Below are 14164 nucleotides of genomic sequence, written 5' to 3'. Positions count from 1 at the left end.
CATATATTGTCATTTTGGACAAATCTTTTGATTCTTCAATCGCAGCAGCAACATGATCAAACTTTTGAGGAAGGCTTCGAAGAACCTTTTCAACAACCTTTTTGTCTTTGATTTCATCTCCGCTGCTTTTTATTTGATTGACAATAGTAGAAACACGAGAAGAAAAATCTTGTACCTTTTCTCGATCTTCCATCTTTAGATTGTCAAAATCTTTCCATAGGGCTTGGAGTTTTAATGCGATCGTCTTCTCCGTACCTTGAAATTCCTGTTTCAATATCACCCAAGCATCTTGAGCCTTTTTTACTCCAAAAATACGAGGGAATATGGTTTTCCCAACTCCTTGTTGAATATAGCGCAAAGCTAATGCATCTCGTTTTTTGAGATCCTTTTCAAATTTCGCATATCCTTCGTCGTCTTCATCGGGCACATCGAGTTCTTCTTCATCTATCATATCCCAAAGACCTAGGGATATGAAAAATGTTTCCATTTGGCTGCTCCAGAATTCATAGAATTCACCTTCAAAGATAGGAACTTGACTTGGAGAGTATGAGAATAGAGTAGATGCCATTTCAAGATTGAAACGTAACCTTGCTCTGATACCAAATTTGTTGGTGCGGAAAATATTATAACTAAGAAAATAGGATTTTATTGATAGAAATCTTTAAGTAGCTACAGCTCACTTAACTTTGATATATTAAAAAACTAATGAGAAACTCTCAATTTAAAGGATAAAATAGAATAATCTAGAACTCAAAGTAAATGCAATTCATGACATTAAGTAATGCATCTCTTGAGCTTCATCTTCCTCTCACGATCGATCTTCAACTCTTGAGATTCATCATCACATTTAATGTTTTCCAAGATTATTAATTATTTATTATTTTTAACAAGTTAGTTGATGGCTTAAGTCGGTCGAGTTCCAGACAAAAGACCATCAATGGCTTCCACTTGCTCGGTCGAATTCGACCTGTTTAAGTCATGATTCGACTTAGGTTCATAGGCGAAATGATACCACAACTAGTGTGATCATTTAGGCTTTCAAATTTTATGTGTTTGGTTGAGCATACATGAAGATAAGCATTGACCGATTTTAAAAGAAATCGGCAATGCTTATCCTTGTTGCGTGGAAAAGGCTAAGGCGCTCGTTCCGTTGACGTTTCGTTTGTCTCCAGCGTCCCACGTTTTGGCCTAGACATTAGCCCTTCTAGAGCGCCTTGATTGGTCCGGGTGACTTTAAGCCTGATTTGATTTGGGCTAAGTTCTGTTTGGCCTCCTTTGTTATTTTTATTTATTTATATGTAAAATACACCGAATTAATTAAATTTAGTTTAGCCAATTTAATGTATTTTGTTGTGTGTGCATTTTATGCTTTTATTTAATTATTTTATGATTTAAATGATTATAATATTTCTCTCAAATAATTATTTAATTTATTTATGTTCTTAATTTAATTATTTTAAGATAAATGAATATAACATTTTTTCAAAATAATTATTTAATTTATTTTTGGTATTTATTTTAATTATTTTGAAATAAATGAATGCAACATTTCCCTTAAATAGTTATTTAATTTATTTTTAGTTTTTATTTTTATTATTTTGGAATAAATTTATACAACATTTCTCCTAAATAATTATTTAATTTATTTATAAATCTTTTAACGAGCTTATAAAATTTAAAAAATATTTTAATTATCCGAGATTATTTAAAAATTTCTATAAATTTGGTGACCTAAAATTGAGTGTTTATAAACATAAAATTACATTATTATCATATATAATCAAATTAAAAAATTAACCTAATTTTTTTTACCATATTTGATGATTAATTAAAGTGTTGATTATTTTATTTTACAATACATACTATATAATATATATATATATATATATATATATATATATTAAAAATTCAAAATAATATATATATATATAAATTTATTTAAAAGTTTAAAAATAACCCATTACAATTTATTTATTTTATAAGTTTAGATAGATTAAATTATTTAGAAATTAGTAGATCCAATTATTGTTAAAGAGTTATATTTAAAAATGTATTATTTTCAATATAGTACTTGCATTGTTTATTATTTGGTGGTTCAAATCCTTCATATATATTCACACTTAAATATTTGACAAAAATAAAAAAATGTATGAATATTTTTTTTTTGTTCAATCTATAAGGTTTAACATCAGATTTAAAATTTAGTTGTTTATAAACAAGTTAAAAATAAATACCAATTAAAATCATTTTATTAATAATTTATCTTATAGTTGGCTTGAATTTATTTTATGATATATATATTTTGTAGACAAAGAAAATAACAAATAAAAATTTCCAGACATAAAAACAAGAATTTTTTTTATTTATAAACAAAAAAACATCACAACCCAAAAATTGTTTCCCCCTTCCTCTAAACCCTGAACTGGAACCAACCCACGCTCCACTTGAGGAAGAGAAAAAATGGGGACGTCTGTCCAGGTGATGCCATTGTGTGGAGTATACAGTGAAAACCCACTTTCATACCTCGTTTCAGTTGATGGCTTCAACTTCCTCATCGATTGCGGATGGAACGACCACTTTGATACATCACTCCTTGAACCCCTTTCCAGGTTTCTACATTTACTTGTATTGTTAGCTGTTTTATCCCCTTACCTGCTTCAATTTGCGTGTCATTCTCTGTCTGTGCCATTATTGGTTCTCAATCTCATGGTTAGTCTAGATGGGAAGGAACTTCTATATGCCCAATTTCTGAAATGACTTTATAATAGAAGGGAATCTCAAAGTTTGAGACTGATCCTTTTTGCCATGTTTTGGAATTTTATAGCTGCTATTACTTGTGATTGTGGTCAGTTGAAGAATGTTAATGTTTAGAAAATAATTTTGCAATAAAATATGGGTATCTGCTAGTGCAAAAAATGGATCATGATGGTGATAGTGTGCTGGGGTTTGTGTAACAATGGAATTGGATAAGTAATACAAACTTCATCATGTTATACTACATTACAAATTTCCATATTGTTCTCTAGTAAGTTATTTGACGAGTTAGTTTGATTAAAGTATTCTAGACCTACCGTTTTAATTCAGATAATACAACTCTTATGATGCCGATTGTGAGGTTTCCCAATGCCTTCTCATTTTGTCTCATAGATGTATTACTTGTAGTTAGGGATGTTAGTTCATATTATGCTCTATTTGTTTGTTATTTATTTTTCAGGGTTTCCTTTGAATTATATGAAATATTTTATTTTTTAGTTTATCTACATTTTTTGTTTTATTGTTGGAAAGAGTATCATTCATTAAGTATTGATTTTGCATGGAGCTTCTTTTTAATGAGAAAAAAATGCTGTCCAGGGTGGCTCCATCTATTGATGCTATTCTGCTGTCGCATCCCGATACACTTCATTTGGGTGCTTTGCCATATGCCGTTAACAAACTTGGACTTTCAGCCCCTGTATACTCTACAGAGCCTGTGTATAGACTTGGGCTTCTTACGATGTATGATCACTATTTGGCAAGAAAGGTGAAGCTTTTTTGGATTTCTAAAACTATATTTTGGTTGATTGTTTCTTAACTTGCTTCAAGAACTTTGTTATCTGTACAAATGAAGTTCACTTGTAAGATTCAGATTTACATGTGTACTGTTACCATGTGCTTGTTAGACCTGGATATACGATTTCTTGTACTGCAGTTAAGGATGTTAAGCTGGTCCAATGTATAAAGCTAAGCTAGTCCAGAAATTGATATGCTTGTAAATGTTGGTTAAACTAGAAAGTTTAAGCAAGATCATTGCAGCATACTGTGGGCATATTGTAGAGCTTAATCTATATAAGTCTGATGATATAGTATCATTTTGTACAGACGAGCTATAAATTATAGATTTTGTGGACTAGAGAGTAAATTAATGATCATGTGAATGCATGTGAGCTGATGAAATTTCTAAAACTTTAAGCATCTTCCAATTAAATGAATAATTATGGAGTTTATATCTGGTCATGTTTGATCTGTTCAGTTTCTCAAGCTGTCTTGTAACTAGGTTATAGCTACTTATTACCAGAACACATTTATAGATGAACCTGAATGGAAACCTATGCTAGATAAATAAATTGAATGAATTGGATCATAATTTTCATATTTAATAGTCTGTGCTGTTCATTCTAAAATGCTTTTATCTGAATATTCAATATTTTAAGGTACCATGAGTCAGCCTAGGAACTAAATCTCCATTAGTTTATGTGCTAAGATATCTCAAAACAAATCCTATATGATCCTTTGACCTCCTTAAGATAAAGTTTGATTGGCTTGATATGGATCTATTTGATATTGCATTTATTTGATTATTTCACGTGTCTTAGTGCAATCTTGATTTCTACTAGAGTTAAAGCAATCACATATGTTGACATTCCTAAGCATAATTAAATGCTAGTATCCACTTCATAACCGTTTCTTGTGATGCCTTTTGGTAAGGTCTGGGCAATGTATTGGACTCTTACCTACTATTATCACAACGATCATACCTAGAGTTTTGGTCCTCTAAGATAAGAATATCATTTCAAAATCCGGGTCTACTCACTCCAAACAGAAATACTGGAGGTTTTTGTAGTTTCTTCCCAATGCAAAGTGAATATAAAATGCATCCATTCTCTCTTGCCATATTGCCTATGATCTACCCAACTTTATAATCATCTTGTTTTGTTATAATATCTCTTTGGATCTTGCCATATAAACACTCATTCTATAAAAGGAAAACAACTTCTGAATGCGTCTACCAATATATACTATGTCCACCTTATGATCTAGTCAATTGTTCTGCCTTATATTAAATGTATGCAATAGTTGATTCATCGTAGATAAATTTACAGAAATCTAACTTTCTTTCTCCCTTTATTTCAGCAAGTGTCAGAGTTCGATTTGTTTACGTTGGATGACATTGATTCTGCTTTCCAGAATGTGACTAGACTAACATATTCTCAGAATCACCACCTTTCTGGTAGGAATTGTCCTAATTTTCTTTTCCTGTTTAATGTTCCAATATTTATTTTCCTTTTAACATTTTGATTGTCAGAAGTTTGGATTGTTGTTTTACCTTATGTCTTTGTTGGAGTTTATGACAAACTTGTAACCATTTGAAGGGGTAAACACGATGAAGTTGGTGCATAATGTTAACCTGCCTATGTTTAAATAATTTGTATGGTACTCATGTTGTTTTATTTTATTGGATCACTTTGTCTATAAGTTAGTTCTTAAGGAAGATGTCAGGTAATTTTACTTGGGAAATATTGCTGTGTGTAAAGTTCCCTCTTCAATTCACGAGGTTCAATTAAAGAGCTAAAAGATGGGATAGATTTGTCTAATATTTTAAGGAGTAGATGATAATGGTAATTTAGAGATTGTAGTATTAAGAAGTGATGATTTGACCCATATTGACATTCTGAAAAATAAATGTGGAATTATTTTTTTTTTTGTATTTTCGAAAAGATTTCAAAATCCTTCTTTGTCATTGTTTAGTTTGTAAAACAATGTGTAGGCAAAGGAGAAGGAATTGTTATTGCTCCACATGTTGCTGGACATTCATTGGGGGGCACCATCTGGAAGATAACAAAGGATGGGGAAGATGTTATTTATGCTGTTGACTTCAATCATCGCAAAGAGATGTATTGTCTGTTTTCATAAGCTATACATACTTTAATTTGATATTTATGGGAACAAATAGCATTTCATGTGCAGATGAAGAATATTAGTACACTTGATTTCTTTTGCAGGCTTTTGAATGGGACATCTCTTCAATCTTTTGTTCGACCAGCTGTTCTAATAACAGATGCCTATAATGCACTGAATAATCAGCCTCCCAGACGTCAAAGAGATAATGAATTTTTTGGTATTTTAGTTCTTATGCTCCTCTATATGAATAGGATCTGCTCATCCAGAAATGTGATAGTGGTGCTTCCATTTTACTGAATCTGTTTTCTTTTCTTAAATTTTCAATATTATGTAAGATGCCATTCAAAAGACTCTTAGAGGAGATGGGAAAGTGTTGCTTCCAGTTGATACTGCTGGTCGTGCATTGGAAGTAATTTTGATCTTGGAGCAGGTATCTGATCCAATATCTAGAAGCTCTTCCAGTTGACATCTCTTGTAGTAGTTCTAAAACAAAGCTTCTGTTGGAACATGCAGTATTGGGCACAGCATCATTTGTCATATCCTATATTCTTTCTTACTTATGTTGCATCAAGCACAGTTGATTATGCCAAGAGCTTTCTTGAGTGGATGAGTGAGTCAATAGCTAAGTCGTTCGAGCAGAATCGTGATAATGCTTTTCTTTTGAGGTATGACGGTTCCACCTATTTTTTCAGTTATTTCTCTAGAGATTTCATGATGTAACAAGTATATTTTTTTGCTTCTTATGGGAGTATAGGTATATGTGTGTGCATAGTCTTGGTTCTTCACATTGGGCGTACATCATGTTTGCTTCAATTTGATCTGTTACATTTTTATCTGATAATCTTCATCTCTAATCTTCAGGCATGTTACCCTCATAGTCAACAAGGGTGAACTAGAGAAACTTCCTGATGGTCCAAAGGTTGGTTTCTTGTAGTCTTATCTGAATAGAGAAGCCAGTATTGTGCCAACTATAAGTGATTTATAGAAGTATTTTTGTCGCTTGTAGATTGTTCTAGCATCCATGGCTAGCTTAGAAGCGGGTTTCTCCCATGACATATTTGTTGAATGGGCTGCTGATGTAAAGAATCTCGTGCTCTTTACAGAAAGAGGCCAGGTAAATGCATTTACTTGAATTCTTTTGCACTCCCCATTTAACCTCCACATTTTTCCCATTTAGAATCACTAGGAAAAAGCACGAGCTGTGCATGTGACACTAATTTTTGTTTGATTAATTAAAGAATTAGTTTGAAAGCAATTAATGACTCATATTTTAGTCTTCCATTTTTATTCCCAAAATCATCTGGTATTTTTTCCCTCCAGAAAATGTTCATTTCAAATTGAGTTTTCAGCTTGGTTACCCCAAACAAGACCAACCTGCTCATTGGGACTCCCTTCTCCTGACAGCACCATTGAAGCCAAAAACCTTCTTCTTATTTTCTCTTTACAGATTATTTGGCCTCCATTATAAAGATGTGGGAGATGACTAAAAGAGAACCTCCTCCGAAATGAAATGAGTTCTTATGAATCTATGAATGCTCTTTTCATCCTTCCACCTCCATGAATCGATAATAATGCTAAAAGAGATTTATCTTTCCCCAGCAAGGGTACCATCAAACACTTCACCCTTAGCTATTTTTAAAGAGGTTCATCTTTTCAAAACAACGAATACAAGAATATGGATTCCCATGGCATCCTCCTCTTGAAAAGACACAACTTTTGGATTCAAAGATACTTCCAATCCATAAAATCTATCATGTTTTATAGATTTGCAATTCCCTCACCCATACACATGATTCATGAATCCACACACCTAAACTTCAAGGATCCTCAATCAAAGCAAAGGATTTACTAGAATTACCTACCACGTTTCTTTAATGGTTATGAAGATAATCCCTTATTGATTTGATTGTTTGAGCTTGAATCGCTTAATGGTTTGATGTCCATCTATCAAGGTTGAAACTCCATCTTCTGGCCGAAACATAGTCTAGAGAGAATTCTCCCTGGAATGTTTGCAAAATAGCCAAGTATTATTTTAATGGTGTTTTAATGTACTCTAATATATTATTATTATAATCATATTTATTATCTTCGTATAACGGTTGATGTATACATTATAAGCACTATCCAATGTATATGTCTATTTATTACCTTCTCAGTTACATCTAGGCATAAATTAATTGGACATCTAATGTACCAGTTGAGGTCATTTTTATTGGTGTTTTGATGCACATCTAATATAGTATTACTATCATAATTTCTATATTCTTATAACAGTTGAGGTACTCATTCATAAGGACTATCTAATGTAAATTTATACTTATTACCTTTTCAGTAATAAGATTTAAACTGGGCTGTTTCTTCTACCTATGAATAGTTTGGCACCTTAGCACGCATGCTTCAGGCTGATCCACCTCCTAAAGCTGTTAAAGTTACCATGTCCAAGAGGGTTCCTTTGGTTGGTGATGAATTAGCAGCCTATGAAGAAGAGCAAAGCAGAATAAAGAATGAAGAAGCCATGAAAGCGAGTGTTGTGAAAGAAGAGGAATTGAAGACAGCTTATGGTCACGATCATACCATGAATGATCCCATGGTCATTGATGCTAATAACACTCATGTTTTGTCAGAAGGTACGCATCTTTTGCTTGCCTTTTCTTTTCTAAAATATTTTTCTGAAGAAGTTTGATCAAAATAAGAAATAAATCCCTATATATATATTTTTTGTATAAATTGGATTTTTTTTTTTTGTTTTGAAAAAAAGGATGATAACAATACTTATAGACTATGGATTTCCTTTTTTAGACGTTTTTTTACTTGAAATTCAGAAGAATGAGCCAATAATGTGATTTTAGAGAAATGTGCAACTTAAAAATGCTCCGGAATGTGTGTGACGCAACATCAATGCCTAAAGAGTAGTAGTTAAAGATAAAGTCAAAGAAATGAAAATACCTTTATTTTTTTAATCTTATTGGCATCTAAACAAAAAGAAGAAAGTGTCTTTATATAATTTCTTTTAATCAATTAATATGCTGGTCTACCTTTCTGCTATCTTTTATGTTAGTTTTACATATCATTGAACATTTCCTTTACGACTTGATTTATTCTTTCATTCATGCATGGAATAAGATTAATCCATTTCTCTGTTGCAGCTACCAGGCAACATACTGGATACCGTAACATATTTATTGATGGATTTGTTCCATCATCATCTAGTGTTGCTCCAGTGTTCCCATTCTATGATAACACCTCTGAGTGGGATGAATTTGGCGAAGTCATCAATCCTGATGAATATAGAATAAAAGAAGAGAATATGGATGAGGGATCCTTGCAGGTAATTGTCCGCTTCAATATATTGCAGTTACCAGGAAAATTAGTGAATGCTCTGATTTAAATCACGTTTGAATAATAGATGATATATACTAAAATATTGAATTTGATTATGTTGTTAGAACATAATTTGATTTAGTTATCTAATTCTTATAATATACTAGTAATAAGTATCCTTTCAATTGAATATTTCTTTGAGTTTCTATATTATATCTTAGAACCAGTTTATATATTAGGTTTTCTTTCATTGCCTTCACCATTAGTCGTCATCTCCACTAAATGTTGCCAGTAGTTGGCCTTGCATCAATCTTTGCTTTTTGTTGTATTGTTTTCTGTTGTTTCCTGATCAATATTCCCTTTTTTCCCCTTTTCTTTGTGTTTATGTTACTCTTTCTCTTTCCCAGTGTTTTCGTATTTGCTTCTAGATATCTTCATATCTTTGTGCAGTTTTATTTATCTGTACAGCTCTCTTTGTTTTGAGATTAGATATTCTATTTTGTACTAGTTCTCCTTTTATTTCTGCGTGTTTGTCATCAAGGGTTTGTAGCTATCAATGTTGATGATTTCTTACTGTAACTTGATTGGCATTTGTCTGCCTTATATGTATTCTTGTAATTCCCATGATAATTATGTGATTCAGTTTTGAATAGGATATTACTATCATGGGTATGCTATAAGTAGCTTAATTTATTATACAACAATCTCAATAAGACAAATTTTCCTTGGGATTTTAGTTCTACAATAGAAAGTTTTAAGGCAACAAGGTCCCTTGTTTGTGCTTTTAGGTAAATGCTGATCTCAATGGAAAGCTGGATGAAGGCATCGCTAGTTTGATGTTGGATAATACACCTTCCAAAATTGTATCAAGTGAATTGACGGTAATTTTTTTCCCTTGTCAAATTATCTCACATTGTGATTGTCATCACATTAGTACCTTTTTCATAATCTGTTATGTAGCATGTAATGCAGAACCAGATTTTGTTGAGATCAATTTTGGAACACTGCAATTGCATCTGCATCACCAATATTCAGTTTGTGCATCATATTGGTTTTCTACGATTAATATTACTATGTCAACAAAAATATTATCGTGTTGCATCCATATGTTTTGCTTCATTTATGACCGCTTGGGAGTTATGTTTTGTTTTCCCTATTCATTTTGAATGAAAAAGTAATAGTTTCTAGGGTAATGAAAGACACAAGGAAATCAGAAGATTAAGAAGAAAAATAGATCTTGGTTACTACAATACTACTGCATGATTACACCATCGAATGAATTTTGAATAAAGTAAATGATGTTAATCTACTCCTATTGATTTGCTTAATAGTATTTATCTCCAAAATTACATATCTATCTTTAGTTTATCTCAATGTGCGTCCTCCAAGTGTAAGGTCTTGCTTGTAACCAGGGATCTACCATTCCTCCCTTTTTTGCCACTGGATCTGTTTACTCATGTAGAAGTAAGTCTAGATTAATTAGATATTCGGATTAGAGTATAATCCCAAATATTATTTAGGTAGATAAGTGATAGGCTAAATCCGAATGTTAATTTGGTAGAAAAGTTTCAGTGAGAATTATCTTTCTAATCATTATCTAAAAGAGGTTACAATAATTATCCTAGGACAATTATCTCAATATTGACAAAATTCCCACTAGACTCGGGCTACAACCAAAACTTTTCCAAAAACTGTAGTAACCTAAATTTCGATATGTTCTAAAGTGTATTTAACTGGTCATATGCTAGTTGCTTATCCTTATGTCGTGGATGAATTATGTTGGATTTGTTTCAGGTGCAACTCAAGTGTTCCTTGCTTTTTTCGGATTTTGAGGGACGTTCTGATGGCCGCTCAATTAAATCAATCATTTCCCACGTGGCTCCTCTAAAGCTGGTATCATTTCCTTTTTGAATACTAGCATATATAACTGAATGGTGTTAAAAAGGTTGGTTATATAAAATATCAATAAGCTAATAAAAGTAGTTGACTTATATGTAAAAGTAATCCACCTGGTAGTAGTTCTAGTTCAAATCTTAAAAAATGTAAAATGACCAAGATGCGACTGAAAAACCACTCTATGGTATCACCCTGGACTTGTTCCATTTAATTATTTGTGCAAAAGCCAGAAAAGCTATTATAAGAGAGAATGGGATACAGTGAAAATAGGACTGAAGATGATTCTCTCACATGTGCAGATAGTAATGGGTGATATGCATGTTTATATATCTCATTATTTCATTTTTAGAGGATAGAGCAAAACCTCTTTGTGAGGTGTACCAGAATCACTTGAAGTAGTACTAGGCTGTTTGATTTACTTAAAGAGTTTGAATCAGTTTAAGTGGTATCCAATAGAGGAAGTTATTCAATCGCAAAATGGCACATGCTATCAAAAGGAATAAAAATCAAATATAAAATTATGTACTGTGTTTTGATCTATGCATTACATTTTCCTTTTCCAGATTTAATTGTTTTTTATAATAAAAATGGCTTTTTGTGATTGAATAACTGACCTTTTTTTGGTAACTTGTACTCTTTGTGATATAAGTCTTCTTTTGTTTGAACGCATCTTGAGTTCTTTTTAATGAAAAGTTGACCTTTTAAAAAAAATGATAAAATTTATTATGCATTGGAGGTTTATTTTATTTATTGTTCCTCTCGCAAGGTTTTGGTGCATGGATCAGCAGAGGCCACGGAACACTTGAAGCAACACTGTGTAAAACATATCTGTCCACATGTATACGCACCCCGGATTGATGAAGCAATTGATGTTACCTCAGACTTGTGTGCATATAAGGTATACTTGAAAAACAATCTTGCAGGGTGATTAGTTCCGTAAATTAGTATTGACCTATTTGTGTTTTTATAGGTGCAACTCTCGGAGAAGCTCATGAGCAATGTACTTCTTAAGAAGGTGCACTTCTTACTTTTGTACTATCTTTTAATCTCTGTTCATTTTTGTTCTATTTGTCAATCTGAGTCAATATATTGGAGATATAACCACCTCTCCAACTTCCGTCCCACTTCAGGGTCTGTAACAAACTCTTCTTTCGCGTACTTTTAGCTTGGAAGTACCAAGTATTATTGTGGAAGGTTGTCGCACCTAACCAATTCTTTTTTCACTTACTTTTAGCTTGGAGATCATGAAATATCTTGGATAGATGCAGAAGTTGGGAAGACTGAGAATGGCATGCTGTCTTTACTTCCTCTTTCCACCCCTGCTCAGCCGCATAAGTCTGTTATGGTGGGTGAATTAAAAATGGCTGATTTCAAGCAGTTTCTTGCTAGTAAGGGTGTACAGGTACTCTTCTACCCTATTAATTGTTTATTTATGGTTCTGATAATGATTTATAGTATAGTAGTTCGATTTTGTTTCTTCTAACAATTCACCAGAATGAATACATTCTGCTCATTATAATAATGGTCAGATCATCAAATCTTCCTACATTGTATATAAGTTAAGGGTATTTTTGTCTTTTAGTATGAAAAAAATAAAATAAAATGAAACAAAAAAGAGTAATACAATGGATGGATATACTCAGGTTGAATTTGCGGGTGGGGCTTTAAGGTGTGGCAATAATGTGACATTGCGCAAAGTTGGAGATGCAACCCAAAAGGTGAAAACATCTTTCTATGATCCTCTCTTCTCAAATTTTTGCACTTTGATGATGATTACTATTGACAAAACATAAGGAATTGGATAGAAGGGCTTTATTTTTAACAGACGAAAGTGTGTTTCCAGGGCGGAGCAGGTGGTATTCAGCAGATTATAATTGAAGGGCCCTTGTCGGAGGAATATTACAAGATAAGGGGGTATCTTTATTCACAGTTTCATTCTCTTTAAGACGATAACTGATCAACAGTTTTTACTACACATAGGTTGATGATCACTACTTGTTTTAATGTAATAGCTAGCTAGCTAGTTAGTTAGTTGCCTGTAGAACAATTACAACTGCAGATATAATCATTTACCCCCACAGTTATGGGTAGATAAAAAAGGTTTTTGATGATGACATTTTATATGAATTCTCTATGGCATCTGTAATAACTTTTTTTTTTTTTTTTTTTCACTTTATATGTGTAAGGTAACTTTTTATAGTCCGGTTTGGACAAATGGATCTGGTTCTTATTAAAAACATAATATTGAAGTGGAACTTAACTCTTAAGCTGTTATCTCATATGCCTATTATATTAAGGGTTGATGAAATTTTGGGTGAAAAATTGTATTTAAAATTAGTTTATTTCAGCTTTATAAGCGCTTTCAGGAAGAGACTCTTAAAATTAGTGATAAAATATTATATTTTAAGGATGTGAAGTGATTATATTGAGGGTAATTTGGGGTTATAGTTCTCATTGTTAATTATTATTATTAACTTCTTAAAATTTATAAATTCACCTCTATGCATAATTTCATTATAGTTATATTTTATTAATTTAAAAAATATTAATAAATAATATTAAAGTTGTATTAATTTTAATATTATTAAAAATATATTTAATAACAAAGAAAGTAATAAGTAAAAGACAATTGCTCAACAAACGTTAACTTTATCGTTAATTAATTTATTCAGTTAGTTGAATATGAGATATTTGATCTATTAAATAACTTTTGTTTTTGACATTTTAAGATATATTAGTATTTTTTTTAATCTAGTAGAAATATGAAACATTTAAATCTCTTTTACTTGGATTAATATGAATAAGTAAAAATAACATTGAACATTTGAATGTTAGAAAAGAAATTTTAATTTTATGAACATTTTTATATTTTCATCATAATAATTTTTAAAATAAAATTTAAGATGGATTGTGTTAGTTTGTTTTGAGTGATTTTTTTAAGATTAAAAAATAATATAAATAATGTTAAATAAAATTTCAAAAATTATTATTGTATTTGACTAAATTGTGTAAATTTATTATAAATTAATTTTGAGATTAATAAAGAGAAGTCAATTTTGAAAATACCTTTTGTTTTCCTTGTGAAAAGACTTAACTGTTTAAAATGTTGAGTTACTTTTAAAATTTTAAGATTTTTTTTGACAACTCCTATTTCTAGGCATGATTTGTCATTCTCAATTTTACGATTCCAAAAAAAATTAATGAGTATGATGTTAGGTACTTTTCAATATATAAACTTTTACGTATTTTAAATTTACGATAATAAAATTTTACGATTGTTAGAGTTTTT

At 31.3% G+C, this 14164-nt stretch overlaps 1 protein-coding gene across 1 annotated transcript; it reads left to right on the top strand.

The window, feature by feature from the left end:
- The first annotated feature begins 2397 nt into the window (after nucleotides 1-2397).
- On the top strand, nucleotides 2398-13133 carry LOC124938305 (cleavage and polyadenylation specificity factor subunit 2). The gene is made up of 18 exons (XM_047478725.1): nucleotides 2398-2609; nucleotides 3352-3520; nucleotides 4891-4987; nucleotides 5525-5651; nucleotides 5760-5875; nucleotides 5994-6088; nucleotides 6172-6323; nucleotides 6520-6577; nucleotides 6665-6772; nucleotides 8033-8285; nucleotides 8805-8986; nucleotides 9768-9860; nucleotides 10774-10872; nucleotides 11642-11773; nucleotides 11846-11890; nucleotides 12110-12277; nucleotides 12519-12593; nucleotides 12719-13133. Exons 1-18 carry the CDS (start codon nucleotides 2461-2463, stop codon nucleotides 12818-12820), a joined length of 2220 nt encoding a protein of 739 aa, XP_047334681.1. The 5' UTR covers nucleotides 2398-2460; the 3' UTR covers nucleotides 12821-13133.
- Nucleotides 13134-14164: the final 1031 nt, after the last annotated feature.

Source organism: Impatiens glandulifera, chromosome 5 (genome assembly GCF_907164915.1).
Source record: "Impatiens glandulifera chromosome 5, dImpGla2.1, whole genome shotgun sequence".
Lineage (NCBI taxonomy): Eukaryota > Viridiplantae > Streptophyta > Magnoliopsida > Ericales > Balsaminaceae > Impatiens > Impatiens glandulifera.
The sequence above is the reverse complement of the archived record's forward strand: the minus strand, read 5'-3'. Positions and strand labels throughout refer to the sequence as shown.